General features: G+C 51.1%; 1 protein-coding gene across 2 annotated transcripts in view; it reads left to right on the forward strand.

The window, feature by feature from the left end:
* Positions 1–16,961, forward strand: part of cdx1b (caudal type homeobox 1 b) — a 57,205-nt gene that overhangs the window by 30,529 nt on the left and 9,715 nt on the right. The window contains exon 2 of one of the 2 annotated variants that reach the window (XM_072512704.1): positions 3,193–3,267. The exons of the other annotated variant lie outside the window; for it this stretch is intronic. Within the exon in view, the coding sequence (XP_072368805.1) occupies positions 3,193–3,267 (75 nt within the window). The remainder of the gene's footprint in view (positions 1–3,192; positions 3,268–16,961) is intronic. 2 annotated transcript variants of the gene reach the window in all.

Raw genomic sequence — 16,961 nt, forward strand, 5'->3', positions numbered from 1 at the left:
AGTGATACGGGGACTAAAAGTGTTAAACTCTGAGAATCACTCGCACAGACTAGGTTTATGTTCCTTGAACATGCAGGATTAAGAAACAATTACATTGAGGTGTTTAAGATGATTAAAGGAGATGATAAGGTAAACAGAGATGAACTATTTCCGCTGGTGGTGTCGCCCAGAGCAAAGGGGCACAACCTTAAAATTAGAGCTCGGCCGTAGTGGAAATCTGGTGTGCTCTCTCACCATTGGCTATTGAGGCTGAAGGATCCATTGACATTGGCTATTGGATGGGAGACTTCAACTTCCTCAATATTGACTGGGACTCACTTAGTGCCAGGGGCTTAGACGGGGCAGAGATTGTAAGGAGCATCCAGGAGGGCTTCTTAAAACAATATGTAGACAGTCCAACTAGGGAAGGGGCGGTACTGGACCTGGTATTGGGGAATGAGCCCGGCCAGGTGGTAGAAGTTTCAGTAGGGGAGCATTTCGGGAACAGTGACCATAATTCAGTAAGTTTTAAAGTGCTGGTGGTCAAGGATAAGAGTGGTCCTAGGGTGAATGTGCTAAATTGGGGGAAGGCTAATTATAACAATATTAGGCGGTAACTGAAGAACCTAGATTGGGGGCAGCTGTTTGAGGGTAAATCAACATCTGACATGTGGAAGGCTTTCAAGTGTCAGTTGAAAGGAATTCAGGACCGGCATGTTCCTGTGAGGAAGAAGGATAAATGCGGTAATTTTTGGGAACCTTGGATAACGAGAGATATTGTAGGCCTCGTCAAAAAGAAAAAGGACGCATTTGACAGAGCTAAAAGGCTGGGAACAGACAAAGCCTGTGTGGAATATAAGGAAAGTAGGAAGGAACGTAAGCAAGGAGTCAGGAGGGCTAGAAGGGGTCACAAAAAGTTATTGGCAAATAGGGTTAAGGAAAATCCCAAGGCTTTTTACACGTACATAAAAAGCAAGAGGGTAGCCAGGGAAAGGGTTGGCCCACTGAAGGATAGGCAAGGGAATCTATGTGTGGAGCCAGAGGAAATGGGCGAGGTACTAAATGAATACTTTGCATCAGTATTCACCAAAGAGAAGGAATTGGTAGATGTTGAGTCTGGAGAAGGGTGTGTAGATAGCCTGGGTCACATTGAGATCCAAAAAGATGAGGTGCTGGGCGCCTTGAAAAATATTAAGGTAGATAAGTCCCCAGGGCCTGATGGGATCTACCCCAGAATACTGAAGGAGGCTAGAGAGGAAATTGCTGAGGCCTTGACAGAAATCTTTGGATCCTCGCTGTCTTCAGGTGATGTCCCGGAGGACTGGAGAATAGCCAATGTTGTTCCTCTGTTTAAGAAGGGTAGCAAGGATAATCCCGGGAACTACAGGCCGGTGAGCCTTACGTCAGTGGTAGGGAAATTACTGGAGAGAATTCTTCGAGACAGGATCTACTCCCATTTGGAAGCAAATGGACGTATTAGTGAGAGGCAGCATGGTTTCGTGAAGGGGAGGTCGTGTCTCACTAACTTGATAGAGTTTTTCGAGGAGGTCACTAAGATGATTGATGCAGGTAGGGCAGTGGATGTTGTCTATATGGACTTCAGTAAGGCCTTTGACAAGGTCCCTAATGGTAGACTAGTACAAAAGGTGAAGTCACACGGGATCAGGGGTGAGCTGGCAAGGTGGATACAGAACTGGCTAGGTCATAGAAGGCAGAGAGTAGCAATGGAAGGATGCTTTTCTAATTGGAGGGCTGTGACTAGTGGTGTTCCGCAGGGATCGGTGCTGGGACATTTGCTCTTTGTAGTATATATAAATGATTTGGAGGAAAATGTAACTGGTCTGATTAGTAAGTTTGCAGACGACACAAAGGTTGGTGGAATTTCGGATAGCGATGAGGACTGTCTGAGGATACAGCAGGATTTAGATTGTTTGGAGACTTGGGCAGAGAGATGGCAGATGGAGCTTAATCCGGACAAATGTGAGGTAATGCATTTTGGAAGGTCTAATGCATGTAGGGAATATACAGTGAATGGTAGAACCCTCAAGAGTATTGAAAGTCAGAGCGATCTAGGTGTACAGGTCCACAGGTCACTGAAAGGGGCAACACAGGCGGAGAAGGTAGTCAAGAAGGCATATGGCATGCTTGCCTTCATTGGCCGGGACATTGAGTATAAGAATTGGCAAGTCATGTTGCAGCTGTATAGAACCTTAGTTAGGCCACACTTGGAGTATAGTGTTCAATTCTGGTCGCCACACTACCAGAAGGATGTGGAGGCTTTAGAGAGGGTGCAGAAGAGATTTACTAGAATGTTGCCTGGTATGGAGGGCATTAGCTATGAGGAGCGGTTGAATAAACTCGGTTTGTTCTCACTGGAACGACGGAGGTTGCGGGGCGACCCGATAGAGGTCTACAAAATTATGAGGGGCATAGACAGAGTGGATAGTCAGAGGCTTTTCCCCAGGGTAGAGGGGTCAATTACTAGGGGGCATAGGATTAAGGTGCGAGGGGCAAGGTTTAGAGTAGATGTACGAGGCAAGTTTTTTTACACAGAGGGTAGTGGGGGCCTGGAACTCGCTACCGGAGGAGGTGGTGGAAGCAGGGACGATAGTGACATTTAAGGGGCATCTTGACAAATACATGAATAGGATGGGAATAGAGGGATACGGACCCAGGGAGTGTAGAAGATTGTAGTTTAGTCGGGCAGCATGGTCGGCAGGGGCTTGGAGGGCCGAAGGGCCTGTTCCTGTGCTGTACATTTCTTTGTTCTTTGTTTGTTCTTTGTTCTATTGATGAAAATGTCAAAACTGAGATCGGTAGATCTCTGGGTCTTGACGTAGCTCAAACTTTAACTCCGCTTCTCTCTCCACAGATGCTGCCTCACCTGCTGAGCATTTCCCGTCTTTTATTTTTTTATTTACGATTTCCAGCAACTGCAGTATTTAGTATCTTTTTTGGTATCTTTTGGTTGGGCAAGAGTATTAAAATAGATGCAAGCAGAGGAGGAATGATGGGAGTTGAGATGAAGAGCAGGAGCAGCCCATGATCTGACCGAATGTTGGAACGGGTGTGAGGGGTCGAATGGCCCCCTCCTGCACCTGTGCTTCTTCGGACATTGCGGTTGGACTGACAGCTCAGTGTCCAGGAAGTCCAGCGTTGGAGCTGCCGTCTGTTAGACCGGGGACTAAACTAAACCTCCTACTCTCTCTTCAGAGGGAAGCGAAGCAGCTGAAGATACCCAGGGACTTCTTTGGTTGAGAAGAGGAACTGCCAACCACCCATTCCAAGGTAAATGACCATTTGAGGGCTGGAACAACAACAACTTGCATTTAAATAGCTCCTTTAATAAAGGATAATGAGTATGGCAGGAATCTAGAAACTCTCTTTCCCAAAGACATCAAACAAAAGTTTCACCACGGGATTGAAAATGTTAATAGCCAAGCAGATTAAGGCTCATTGAACTAAAGTGCAGAGCAGCCATGACCTAATTCAGGGGCAGAACAAGCACAAGGGAATGGCCTCCTGCTAACGCTATGTTCCCAGAAGGGCCAAGGACCATGGCCATATGCAATAAGAGTATAAGGGAGGGTCAGGCCACTCAGTGGGTCTCACCTGAGTGACATCACGTTTGGCTCGGAAGATCTACAGGAAGAAGAGAAGTAGGGGGGAATAAGGAATTCAGACGTGCTGAGGTTTGGAAAAGGGTTTGTTCGATTAGAGGATGATACAGAGAGTCTTGATTGTAACACGGTGAGAAAACAGGGTGGAATACTGGCTGGGATATTTACATTGGAGTATGGAACAGGTGAAGATAATCCAGAAGCGGAATGTCCACAGTGTTATAGCGATGAAAGGGTTATGATGTAGAGATGTTGAAGGCTGTAGATGAGAGAACAATCAGTTACCAGTGATAGGCTTCACTGGTTAAGACCTCCCCTCTGAGTCAGATATCCTGTATTCCTTGGCACCTCTAAAGTAACAATAGCACTTCAAAGGAGGGTTATGTGATCAAATCTGGCACCTATGCACATAAGGAGACAAAACAGTGTAGGTGACCAAAACCTTTGTTAAAGAGATAGGTGTGGTGAATGTATTCACCATAATATAAGTTGTCTGTATAGTACTGTGGCCTATGGCCAGGGAATGGTAATATGATCTCCTTCCATATATTGTACTGGAATCCTGGAGGGCTCCGCCTCTGGCTCTGCCCCCCCCCCCCCCCCACCCCCGGGGCGGCATATAGACCTGCCGCCTGTGGGCGGCGCTCATTGTTACAGCAGTCACAAGCAGGCAAGTTCTTGGATAATAAAGCCGATGTTCACTCGTTCTCATCGTCTTGTAGTGAATTGATGGTACTTCAACTTATTATCCAAAGACATCACTATGGAAGCCACTCTGAAGCCTGATAAACTGGAACTCGACGCACGAGCAGCAGAAGCGAAGGAAATCTTCTCCCACTGGCTCCGCTGTTTTGAGGCCTACCTCGACTCCTCTGAAACGCCTCCCTCCGATGCCCTCAAGCTGTGCCTCCTCCACGCCCGGGTGAGCCACCGAATCTCGGGTATGATTGAGGACGCGGTCACGTATGAAGCGGCGGTCGCGATTCTAAAGAGACAGTTCGTGAAACCCGTGAACGAAGAGTTCGCGCGGTACCTCCTCACTACCCGCCGTCAACGCGCCGGGGAATCGCTGGACGCGTATGTAGAGAACCTGACACTACCCGCCCACAACTGCAACTACAGGGATGTGAAGGCCGATGAGCACATGAAGCTGATGATCCGGGACACCTACGTGGCTGGGGTCCGGTCTAACTACGTCCGGCAGCGGCCGCTGGAAAACGGGGCCACTGACCTACAGGACGCGGTAAAGCTAGCCTCCTCGTTAGAGGTGGCCTACCAGAGCCTCAGCGCGTTCCCGGCACACCCAGCGAACCCCTCGTGGGCACCACAGACACGGCCTTCACCAGATCCGACTACGTCCCAGGCCTGTGCCACGCGGCTGCCCGTTCAGCCTGAGGGACCGTCGTGCTACTTCTGCGGTCATGGCCAACACCCCCGGCAGAGTTGCCTACCCCGCACCGCGACATGCAGCGACTGCGGCAAAAAGGGACATTTTGCCAGAGTCTGTCTGGCCCGATCGAAAGCCCCGACGTCGAAAGCGTACCAGGCCCGACCCACGGACTCACAGTCCCACAGACCCCACAATGTGGCTGCATGCCTGCCGGTACCGCCCCCTTCAGATGCGTCATCCGCCTCATGCAGCTCGTGAGGGCGCCATCTTTAACTCAGCCCGACACGTGCGACCCGTGGGGGCGGCCATATTGGCCACCATTTTCAACACCAACCGACACGTGCGACCGATAGGAGCGGCCATCTTGGTCACCATCTTCTACTCAGCCCGACACGTGCAACTCGTGGGGGCCGCCATCTTGTGACCCCGATACCTCCGACCACGCAGACTACCCGCAGCTCGGCGCAGTCATCCTCAACCAGTCGCGGCCAAAACATCTGAAGAATTCGATGATGGCCGTCCGGGTCAATGGGCGCGAGACCCCCTGTCTTTTCGACTCCAGGAGCACAGAGACATCCCGACACGGTAAGGCGCTGCTCCTTCCACATCTACCCCGCGTCCCAGACAATCTCCCTTGCCTCCGGATCCCATTCGGTAGAGATCCGGGGGTACTGTGTCGCGAACCTCGCGATACAGGGGGCTGAGTACGCCCATTTTAAACTGTATGTCCTCCCTCACCTCTGCGCCCCCCTACTGCTTGGACTCGACTTCCACTGCAGTCACTGAAGCCTGACCCTAAAGTTCAGTGGACCCCTATCCCCTCTCACTGTATGTAGCCTCTCGACCCTTAAGGTCACCCCCCGTCCGCTCTTTGCGAACCTCACCCCCAACTGTAAGCCCGTCGCCACCAGGAGCAGGCGGTACAGTGCACAAGACATGATTTTTATCAAGTCGGAGGTCCAGCGACTCTTGAGGGAGGGGGTCATCGAGGCCAGCAACAGCCCCTGGAGAGCACAAGTGGTGGTTGTCAGGACCGGGGAAAAGAATCGGATGGTTGTGGACGAGAGCCAGACCATAAACCGGTTCACGCAACTTGATGCATACCCCCTCCCCCGCATAGCGGAGATGGTCAACCAGATCGCACAGTACCGGGTGTTCTCCACGGTAGATCTGAAGTCTGCCTACCACCAGCTCGTGATCCGCCCGGAAGATCGCCACTACACTGCTTTTGAAGCAGCCGGCCGACTCTTCCACCTCCTCAGGGTCCCTTTCGGCGTCACTACAATGTTACCATCTGCGGCCATGATCAGCAGGACCATGACGCCGACCTTCTGATGTTCCTCCAGACCACCCAATCCCTCAACCTCACATATAACAAGGAGTTTTCCGCACAACCCGGCTAGCCACCCTCGGCTATGTCGTGGAGAACGGCGTCCTAGGGCCTGACCCTGACCGCATGCGCCCCCTCATGGAACTTCCCCTTCCCCACAACCTCATGGCCCTCAAACGCTGCCTGGGGCTATTCTCCTATTACGCCCAGTGGGTCCCCAACTATGCGGACAAAGCCCGCCCACTTATCAAAGCCACTATATTCCCCCTGACAGCTGAGGCTCGCTCGGCTTTCAGCTGCATCAAGGCCGATATCACTAAGTCCGAGATGCACGCGGTGGACGAGTCCATCCCCTTCCAGGTAGAGAGCGATGCGTCAGACGTCGTCCTGGCCGCCGCCCTCAACCAGGCGGGTAGGCCAGTAGTCTTCTTTTCTAGAACCCTCCACGCTTCCGAGATTCGACACTCCTCTGTCGAGAAGGAAGCGCAAGCCATTGTGGAAGCGGTGTGGCATTGGAGGCACTAGCCGGTAGGAGGTTCACCCTCGTCACCGCACAACGGGGCAAAATTAAAAATGACAAAATCTTGAGGTGGAGGATCGAACTCTCCACTTATACTTACGATATCAAAATTCGTACTGTGGAGCTCAACGAGCCCCCAGATGCCCTGTCCCGCGGCACATGTGGATGACCGACTTTGGGCTATCCACAATGACCTCTGTCACCTGGGTTATCCACTTTATTAAAGCCTGCAACCTGCCCTACTCCACCGAGGAGGTCAGCACCATGACCAGGGACTGCCAAGTCTGCGCGGAGTGCAAACCGCACTTCTACTGGCCAGACAAGGCCCACCTGGTAAAGGCCTCCCGGCCCTTTGAGTGCCTCAGCATCGACTTCAAAGGGCCCCTCCCCTCCATCAACCGCAATATATACTTCCTGACCGTCATTGACGAGTACTCCCGCTTCCCCTTCGCTATCCCATGTCCCAACATGACCTCGGCCACTGTTATAAAAGGCACTGCACAGCATCTTCATCCTGTTTGGTTTCCCTGCATACGTCCACAGTGACCGGGGCACCTCGTTCATGAGCGATGAGCTGCGTCAGAACCTGTTCAGTAAGGGCATCGCCTCGAGCAGGTCTACGAGCTACAACCCGCAGGGAAACGGGCAGGTGGAGAGGGAGAACGCGACGGTATGGAAGCCCGTTCTTCTTGCCCTTTGGTCTAGAAGTCTCCCGACCCCCCGCTGGCAGGAGGTCCTCCCCGACGCGCTCCACTCCATCAGATCAATTCTCTGCACAGCCATGAACGAGACCCCTCACGACCGTTTGTTTGTCTTCCCTAGGAAGTCCATCTCCGGGGTCTCGCTCCTGGCTGACATCTCCGGGACCTGTCCTTCTCCGGAAGCAGACGAGGAGCCATAAGACTGACCCCATGGTCGAGAGGGTCCAGCTGCTGCACGCCAACCCGCAATACGCCTACGGCGCGCACCAAGACGGACGGCAAAATACGGTCTCCCTCCGGGACCTGCCCCCGCTGGTTCCCATGTCAACGTGCCCCCCTCCCCACCGCTTACCACTACCCCCCGAATCCCTAACGCCCCCCTGGGGCTCCTGTACTGTACCGTGCCTACACTGCCGCCATCCACCATCCCCCTGCCTACCCCCACCCCTCAACCGTCGCCGACACGCCGGACCGAAGCTCCAGCCAACACGCTCCCGGAGTCAACAACTACAACATCCGTACCCACCGCACCGCCAGAGCTGAGGAGGTCCAAAAGAATAATCCGGCCTCCAGACAAACTGAACGTATGATGACCCCACTTCACCCATGCTGGACTTCATTTTTAACAGGGGGTGAATGTATTCACCATAATATAAGTTGTCTGTATAGTACTGTGGCCTATGGCCAGGGAATGGTAATACGATCTCCTTCCATGTACTGGAACCCTGGTGGGTTCCGGCTCTGGCGCCGCCCCCCCCGGGGCGGTATATAGACCTGCCGCCTGTGGGTGGCGCTCATTGTTACAGCAGTCACAGGCAGCCACGTTCTTGGAAAATAGAGCCTATGTTCACTCGTTCTCATCGTCTTGTAGTGAATTGATGGTACATCAATAGGATTTAAAGTGTGTCTTAATCAAGGAGAAAAAGCTGGAAAGGAACAGAGATTCAGGGAGGGAATTCCAGAGTTTGGGAGTCAGGCAGCTGAAGGCACGCCCACCAATGGTGGAGCGAATGAAATCGGGAAGGCTCAAGTGGCCAGAATTGGTGGCGTGCAGAGATCGTGGGGTGAAGGTCTGGAGGCACAGTGGGGAGTTGTGCAGCTGAAGATCCGGGAGAAAATCATGGCTTCAAATCCCACTCCGAATACATGATCCAGGCCGATACCCCAGTGCAAGAACTGGGGGAACACGGCACTTTCTCTTTTACGGATGATGAGAATGGACGTGTATATTTTCAGACCATTATCAGATCGCGGTTTATGGGAGCTGCTGTCTCTCTTACTTTACAACAGTAAGTACACTTCACAATAAGAGCACAATCAGAGACCATCAATATAAGATAGTCACCAAGGAAGCAAGTGGGGAATTGAAAGGAAACTTATTCTCCTGGAGGACGGTGAGAATGTGGAGCTACCCCAGGGAATAGTGAGATGAATGGAATAGATTCATCCAAGAGGAAGCCAAACAGTAGGCGGGGGAAAGGAATGGGAGGATATGCTGAAAGGGTTGGCTGGGGAAGGAGGGGAGGAGTGAAGCATAAACGGCAACACGGACTAACTCAAGTCTTTTTCAAACTTTTTTTCCGGGGACTCATTTTTACCAACCTTCGGGACCCACGCCGGCCGACCTTCTCGACCCACGCCGGCCGACCTTCGCGACCCACGCCGGCCGACCTTCGCGACCCACGCCGGCCGACCTTCGCGACCCACGCCGGCCGACCTTCGCGACCCACGCCGGCCGACCTTCGCGACCCACGCCGGGCGACCTTCGCGACCCACGCCGGCCGACCTTCGTGACCCACGCCGGGCGACCTTCGCGACCCACGCCGGCCGACCTTCGGGACCCACGCCGGCCGACCTTCGCGACCCACGCCGGCCGACCTTCGCGACCCACGCCAGCCGACCTTCGCGACCCACGCCGGCCGACCTTTGCGGCCCATGCCGGCTGTCCTTCGCGGCCCACGCCGGCCGATCTTCGCGACCCACGCCGGCCGACCTATGCGGCCCACGCCGGCCGACCTTCGCGACCCACGCCAGCCGACCTTTGCGGCCCACGCCGGCCGTCCTTCGCGGCCCACGCCGGCCGTCCTTCGCGGCCCACCATTTTCTCTTACCTTGGTTGTTGCTGACAGAAATGGAGGAAATCGTTTTGGGTCCCTTTGGCCCCCCGAACTTGTAAACGAAAAGGCTCCGACGGTATTAAAAAAAATGCGGCCGCACTGCGCATGCATGCCCGATCACCGCTGTTCATGCACATTTGCACATGCGCACCGATGATCGGGCGCGCATGCGCAGTGCGGCCAAATTTTTAAAATATGTTGGTGGCCATTTTGAAGGCCGCTTGCAGCCGGCATAGTTAAAACCCGGCTGCTGCAGCTGTTACGCGTGGATTTGCGCGATCGGGAGCGCCATGACGGATGGCTTCGCAACCCTCCCGGCCCGCCCGCGACCCAGCCGCGGGTCGCGCCCCCGAGTTTGACAATCCCTGGACTAACTGGCTTAATAGCTCGTTTCTGTTCGCTTTATTGGATATCTGCACAGGATTCTCTGCTGTCAAACTCTTTGGGGAATTCTGAAGCGGTGAAAAGCACGATAGATAAAAATAACTTTCTTGTTTCTAAACATTGTCAGTGAACATCGGCTGCTCGGTTTAAGATTTTGATTGGATGGCTACCAGGAGGAAGGGTCACCCAATGACACTGAGCTGTGGAAACAGCAAGGACTTGTTGTTGAATTCTGTGAGGGGAACTGGAATAAACCTCACATTAGCCATTAACCAAGATAAGCTTCTTATCAACAACTCAAGTTGAGTCTCTCAAGAGTCGCTATCACGGACAGCAATTCTTCACCATAAACTTTCTGTCAGCGGAGACATTGTGCAATTGGCCTTCATTAATGTTGACAATCGAGATGGATAACTGGAATTCACCAGGCGATAAAGTTCGATTGGCGTGCACAGTCAAAACATGGAGCAAGAGTGGAGGATAGTGTGCGACAGTAAGGCAATTTCAAATCGTGAAGCTTACTTCCCGGCCTGGGATTAGCATGTCTGCCTGATCTCTGACGGCTACTCAGATTTCTTCACTCAGAAGGATTATGTGGTTACCTATCGCACCATTCAGAAAGACCTCCACCTACAATGAATTCATGGGTGCAGCGATTGTTTTGTGTGGTCAAAATTGGGCAGCCATTAATACACATAGGAAGATCCCACAAAACAGTAATGAGATGAAGGACCAACTCATCATTTTCCTTGGTTTGAGGGAAGAATGTTCAATACGCAGTGAACGTCCCGCTCATATCTAGCATTTTGGGGATACAGACATTGAATAATTTTGCGGCATGATTTCTGTAATGTGCTCGCGAGGAACATGTGACTCGACTGCGAGCTCCCAAATCTCTCCACCGCTGGACTTCCCCTCACCTCATGTCTGCATCTGTAATAGTCTCATTTATAGAGCTTGATTGATATGATTGGTCAATAACTGCACTATTGTTCTTAGCAACATGTGTGGAACAATCTTTTTCATGTATGGAGCGATCTGCCTGGACCATACGCAGAACAATACCTCGGTACACGTGACAATAAATCTAAATCATAGAATGTTGATAGCACAGAAGGAGTCCATTCAGCCCCTCATGTGTGCGCCAGCTGTCTACAAGAGTAACTCCCATGTCCCACTCCCTCTGCCCTTTCTCCATAGCTCGACAATGTTTATTTGTTATTCAGATAGTTCTCCTATTCTCTGTTGAAGGCCATGATTTGATCTGCTTCCACCACGCGTGCAGGCAGTGCATCCAGATGCCAACCACTTGCTACATAAAAGGTTCTTCCTCATGTCGCTTGCGGAGCTTATTGTTGAATCAATCAGCTACCAAGGAGGTAGAAGGTGAATGAGATGGGTCTTGGGATTGTTTTCTCTCAAGCAGTTCCTATGTTCTTCAGATAGGACCATGTTGTCGTCCACATTCGCGTGAGCAGTCGGGCAGAACCTGGTGAGACTCGGCCTTCAATAGTCCACCTCTCAATGGGTACTGCCCTGGAGTGACAGCTGAGCTGACAGACTCCAGCCAAGTAATGGGACCGCCTCCATAATGGACTGTGCGGATGACTTCTCAACAGACAGGGTTATCCATTTCTCTCATCAGATCCAGGGCTATCCAACCGAGACTCATTCTTCAGTACTGAGCAGTAGTAATGAGGGAGTAAAAGTAAAGTGGCCATAGTCCCAGATGACCATTGGCTGCTTTCCCCTTTGAAGGGGGAGAGCTGAACGGTGGTGATTTAACCTGCGGATCACCACACCTCAGGCGAGGGGCAAGGTTGAGAAGGCGGCGTCCTCATGAATAATCTCAGCCGATACGGGTGAGGCTTTTCACAGTAACCTCATTGCAGTGTTAATGTAAGCCTACTTGTGACAATAATAAAGATGATTATTATTATTATAGTTCCCACTAGGTTACAAGGTAACGGACTGGGGTATTCAAATGGGCAGACAAGTGGCAGATGCAATTTAATGGAAAAGAATGTAAGGAATGACATTGGGTGGAAAAATATGGAAAGGTGTGAAATGGACAGAGTCAAGATCGCAATTGAATAATTTCTCGAGAATGAGCCTGTGGGCAAGTAAGGTCAGAAAAAGCCAATAAAGTTCTGGGATTTCTAAATGCAGAATTGAGAAAAGTGCAAAGAGGTAACGATAAATCAGTGCATGGTTCAGCCTATTTTGCATCACATTTTAGAGAAAGGACACTAAAGCCATAAAGAGCAGACGATGTGACTTCTACAGGGGCATGTCGCATTTGGAAAGTATAAATATGAAGAATCACATCACATAGAATTTACAGCACAGATACATTTCTACCCAATTGGTCCACACCATAGCTTTTCACAGAATTTCATAGAATTTACAGTGCAGAAGGAGGCCATTCGGCCCATCGAGTCTGCACCGGCTCTTGGAAAGAGCACCCTACCCAAGCCCACATCTCCACCCTATCCCCATTACCCAGTAACCCCACCCAACACTAAGGGCAATTTTGGACACTAAGGGCAATTTATCATGGCCAATCCACCTAACCTGCACATCTTTGGACTGTGGGAGGAAACCGGAGCACCCGGAGGAAACCCACGCACACACGGGGAGAACGTGCAGACTCCGCACAGACAGTGACCCAAGCTGGGAATCGAACCTGGGACCCTGGAGCTGTGAAGCAATTGTGCTATCCACAGTGCTACCGTGCTGCCTACATAAGCTCCTCCCACCTCTCCTTTTATCTCTTTCAATTTGCAAATCCTCCTCGTCATTTTCTATGTATTATCTAAGCTTCACCATCAGTGCACTTGTCCTGTTCAATCTGCGCTCAACTTGTGAGTTCCATATTCTCATTAAAACGTGTCTGTTGAATTCCCTGTTGAAGTTATGAATGATTATCTCGTATTGATCGACCTTGATTTTGGACTCTGCCACGAGTGGAGTCAGCTTTCTACGTCGACCCCACCAGAATCCCCCGTCAGTTTAAGGACCCTCATGAGGTCACCTTCAGCCTTTCTCGGGAAAGGGCTCCCAACCTTTAACACTGCAGATACTGGAAATCTGAAAGATAAATGTTCTGAGTTGAATATGGCTGTTCTTCAGAGGCGAAGAAGAATCATATTGGGTTTGAAACATTAGGCGGGATTGTCCGTCGCCACCCCCCCCCCCCCCCCCCCTTCCCCGGTGGCGTGTATTGCGGTAGCGGAGACGGGTCACTACCGGCCAGTGGTGGGATCTTCCAGTCTCCCGTTCTCTGCTGGGTTTACCCTTGCTCGTGCCCTCCGCCACCGGGTAACTCACGGCGGGGGGTGGGTCGCTGTCAGCGTGACAGGAATATCCCACTGGTGGCAACGTTCGGAAAATGCCACCCATTAACCCATGTCAACTTTGAGGAGGACGGTGTTAAACTTCAAGAGGACGGAGCCAGGCTGGGATCAGTGGCAGGTGAAATTCAATGCAGGGGAATGTAAGTTAATGCATTTTGAGAGGAAATGGGAGAGACGAAACCCTGTAAAATAAAGGATACAGCCCCCCCCCCCCCCCACCCCCACCCCCTCACCCCCACTGCAGGGCAGCCTGCGCCAGGGTTGCAAAGCCATTGAAATCTCCCTTCACATCACTGGGACCGGAACATTCCGCTGGCATGAAGGACTGGAAAACTCTGGCCTACGATTCTAAAGGGGGTGCAGCAGCAAAGGGGCTGCACGGTAGCACAGTGGTTAGCACAATTGCTTCACATCTCCGGGGTCCCAGGTTGGATTCCGGCTTGGGTCACTGTCTGTGCGGAGCCTGCACGTTCTCCCCGTGTCTGCGTGGGTTTCCTCCGGGTGCTCCGGTTTCCTCCCACAGTCCAAAGACGTGCCGGTTAGGTGGATTGGCGATGCTAAATTGCCCTTAGTGTCCAAAAAAGGTTAGGTAAGGTGGGGTTACGGGGATAGGGCGGAAGTGTGGGGAAGGGGTGGAGGTGTGGGCTTGGTAGAGTGCTCTTTCCAAGGGCCGGTGCAGACTCGATGGGCCGAATGGGCTCCTTCTGCACTGTAAATTCTGTGCGTGTGCGTAACTTGGGATATTAGGGTACATGTGGACAAATCACTGAAGTTGTCAGGGCAAGTTGAGAAAGTGGTTCAGAAAACATACGGTATCCTATAATAATAATCATTATTACTGTCACAAGTAGGCTTACATTAACACCGCAATGAAGTTACTATGAAAAGCCCCTAGTCGCCACATTCCGGCGCCTGTTTGGGTGCACAGAGGGAGAATTCAGAATGTCCAATTCACCTAACAGCACGTCTTGCGGGACACGTGGGAGGAAACCGGAGCACCCGGAGGAAAGCCACAGTTTCTGGCGGATCCACGCAGACACGGGAGAACGTGCAGACTCCGCACAGACCCAAGCCGGGAATCGAACCCGGGACCCTGGCGCTGTGAAGCAACGGTGCTAACCGCTGCGCTACTGAGCCACCCATACATAGAGGCACCCAGTACAAAAGTGAATAAATTATGTGGAACCTTATTAAAACACTGGTTCGTCCTCAAATGTAGCGCTGTGTCCAATTCTGGGCACCACGCCTTCGGAAGGATGTAAAGTCTTTAGAGAGGGTGCAGAAAAGATGAATAAGAATGGTTCCAGAGGTGAGGAACTTCAGTAACGTGGATGGACTGGAGAAACTGGGGCGTTATCCTTAGAAAAGAGAAGCTCGAGAGTTTTTGGAGTTGGGGATCAAGTGCAATGTGTCAAAGTTTGCAGACGACACTAAGATGAGTGGTAAAGCAAAAAGTGCAGAGGATACCGGAAGTCTGCAGAAGGATTTGGATAGGTTAGGTGAATGGGCTAGGGTCTGGCAGATGGAATTCAATGTTGCCAAGTGTGAGGCTATCAATTTTGGGAGGAATAACAGCAGAATGGATTATTATTTAAACGGTAAGATGTTAAAACATGCTGCTGTGCAGAGGGACCTGGGTGTGCTGGTGCACGAGTCGCAAAAAGTTGGTGTGCAGGTGCAACAGGTGATTAAGAAGGCTAATCGAGTTTTGTCTTTCATTGCTAGAGGGATGGAGTTCAAGACTAGGGAGGTTATGCTGCAATTGTATAAGGTGTTGGTGAGGCCACATCTGGAGTATTGTGTTCAGTTTTGGTCTCCTTACCTGAGAAAGGACATATTGGCACTGGAGGGAGTGCAGAGGAGATTCACTAGGTTGATCCCAGAGTTGAGGAGATTAGATTATGACGAGAGGTTGAGTAGACTGGGACTGTACTCATTGGAGTTTAGAAGGATGCGGGGGGATCTTATTGAGACATATAAAATTATGAAGGGAATAGATAGGATAGATGCAGGCAGGTTGTTTCCACTGGTCGGGGAAAGCAGAACTAGGGGGCATAGCCTCAAAATAAGGGGAGGTAGATTTAGGACGGAGTGTCGGAGGAACTTCTTCACCCAAAGGGTTGTGAATCTCTGGAATTCCTTGCCCAGTGAAGCAGTTGAGGCTCCTTCTTTAAACATTTTTAAGAAAAAGATAGATGCCTTTCTAAAGAATAAATGGATTCGGGGATATGGTGTACGGGCCGGAGAGTGGAGCTGAGTCCACAAAGATCAGCCATGATCTCATTAAATGGCGGAGCAGGCTCGAGGGGCCAGATGGCCTACTCCTGTTCCTAATTCTTATGTTCTTATGTTCTTATGCGAGGGGGTTTGATAGAGGTGTTGAGAACACTGAGAAGTCTGGATAGAGTAGGCAGGGAGGCAACGTTCCCACTGGGGGAAGGGTTGAGAAGCAGAAGCCACAGATTTAAGATAATTGGCAAAAGAAACGACAGGAAGATGGGGGAAAACATTTTTTTGCAGTGAGTGGTTAGGATCTGGAATGTTCTGCCCTGAGAGTGCGGTGGAGGCACATTTAATTGTGGCTTTCAAAAGGCGATTTGGGTAATGATTTGAGCAGAAGGAATTTGCAAGGCCGTGAGGAGAAAGAGGGGAAGTAGGAATGGATGGGTTCCTCTCGCATGGACACAGTGTCCTTCCCGGCCTCCTTCCATGTGGTAACCATTCTCGGATGATCCTGTAACACTCCTGTGAAAAACTGTGGAGTGTTTTCTGCAGTGAAGGTATGAGATGTTTTTGTTGTTGAAGGCCAGAGCTGTGCAGGTACCTGAAGTGTGTTCAGTGGGACGACATACACTGGAACAGAGAAGGCCATCTGGAAGATTTTCCCCTCTTGGTGGGCTGGTCGTCACAAAATGAGTGAGGAGTGAAGTTAGTGGAAATAGATTTACACTCTTGCTGGCACTCGGAATGCTTTGTCACCGGGAGTGGTTGAGGATAAAACCATCACTGCCTTGAGAGCAAAGCAACTATCATTTGAAGCCGAGAAAAACACAGGCTTTGGGGAGAGCACGGGACAGTGGGACATTTTGTGGGTTGCTCCAGCAAAGACCTAGGTCAGCCATGATGGGCCGAGTGGTACCAAGCTGCGCTTTGGAAGTTCTGTCTGCAAATGATTGAAAGAATTGGGGGGGGGGGGGGGGTCATTTTGGTGAAATGTTGAAAATGGTCTCTGAATGGGTATAGTTCTAATAAGGTACGCTGTTTGAAAATCTATCTTTTGATCCTAATTTCTGATCATCATAATTTGAACTGTCTGCAGGACCATCCCAGAAACTCATTGGTTTAGCATTTAGGTGCTGGTCAGATGCAATTTTCCTCAAGCAGTATGTCTGTGCTCCTTGCACCTACTCCCACTGTAAGCGTGCAGTCCCCTGGCTGCCAGACAGCGAAACCTTTTGCGATGGCCCAGGCACAGAGTGAGAGGTTGCCCAGGTTCTCAGATGCTGCGCTGGGGGTCCTGCATTAGAGATTCAGAAGAGGAGGGGGTGATTGTATCTGCCCTCC

This window comes from Scyliorhinus torazame, chromosome 7, assembly GCF_047496885.1.
Source record: "Scyliorhinus torazame isolate Kashiwa2021f chromosome 7, sScyTor2.1, whole genome shotgun sequence".
In the NCBI taxonomy this organism is placed as follows: Eukaryota; Metazoa; Chordata; class Chondrichthyes; order Carcharhiniformes; family Scyliorhinidae; genus Scyliorhinus; species Scyliorhinus torazame.